Below are 509 nucleotides of genomic sequence, written 5' to 3'. Positions count from 1 at the left end.
GGCTCCTGGCCCCATAGATTCTAAGCTGCTTTGAATTCTCTCATCTTATGAAAAATTGCACATCTGCATGTTGTGTTGTCCCATGTTCTCACCTGGGACCAAAAGCATGAGGAGCCCGTAGAGAAGCTGGGACAGTGACCCCATTTTGCAGTGTCTCCTGCCCTGTGGCTGCTCTGCCCCCAGCCCCAGTTTATGTCCCTGGTGCTGCAGGCCCTCCCCTTGGGGATTCTTTATGCAAAGCAGCTGGGGGTGTGGGGCTTCTGGGAGCAGAAGTGGCTGACTCCAGCTTAGGGGAAAGCCTTGATTTTATGATGATCCCAATCTAATGGGTACGCTGCATTAGAGCAACTATTGTTGAAGAAATATATGAGGGTAAATTGGAGATAACCAATAGAGGCAAGAGAGAGGGAGGAATCCGAGTTGATTTCCAGATAGCGACCCTGAGGGGCTGGGAGGATGGTGTTGCTCTTGATAATAATAGGGAAAGTAGGAGGTGGGAGGGTTTGGGG

General features: G+C 50.7%; 1 gene segment (V, D, J or C); it reads right to left on the bottom strand.

Moving 5' to 3' along the window:
• Window positions 1-204, bottom strand: part of LOC114031972 — a 904-nt gene extending 700 nt beyond the window's left edge. Inside the window, 1 exon segment of the V gene segment in view lies at window positions 93-204. Within this exon segment, the coding sequence occupies window positions 93-144 (52 nt within the window).
• Window positions 205-509: the final 305 nt, after the last annotated feature.

The sequence above is a fragment of the Vombatus ursinus genome, unplaced genomic scaffold (genome assembly GCF_900497805.2).
Source record: "Vombatus ursinus unplaced genomic scaffold, bare-nosed wombat genome assembly UNPS02015309.1, whole genome shotgun sequence".
In the NCBI taxonomy this organism is placed as follows: domain Eukaryota; kingdom Metazoa; phylum Chordata; class Mammalia; order Diprotodontia; family Vombatidae; genus Vombatus; species Vombatus ursinus.
The sequence above is the reverse complement of the archived record's forward strand: the minus strand, read 5'-3'. Positions and strand labels throughout refer to the sequence as shown.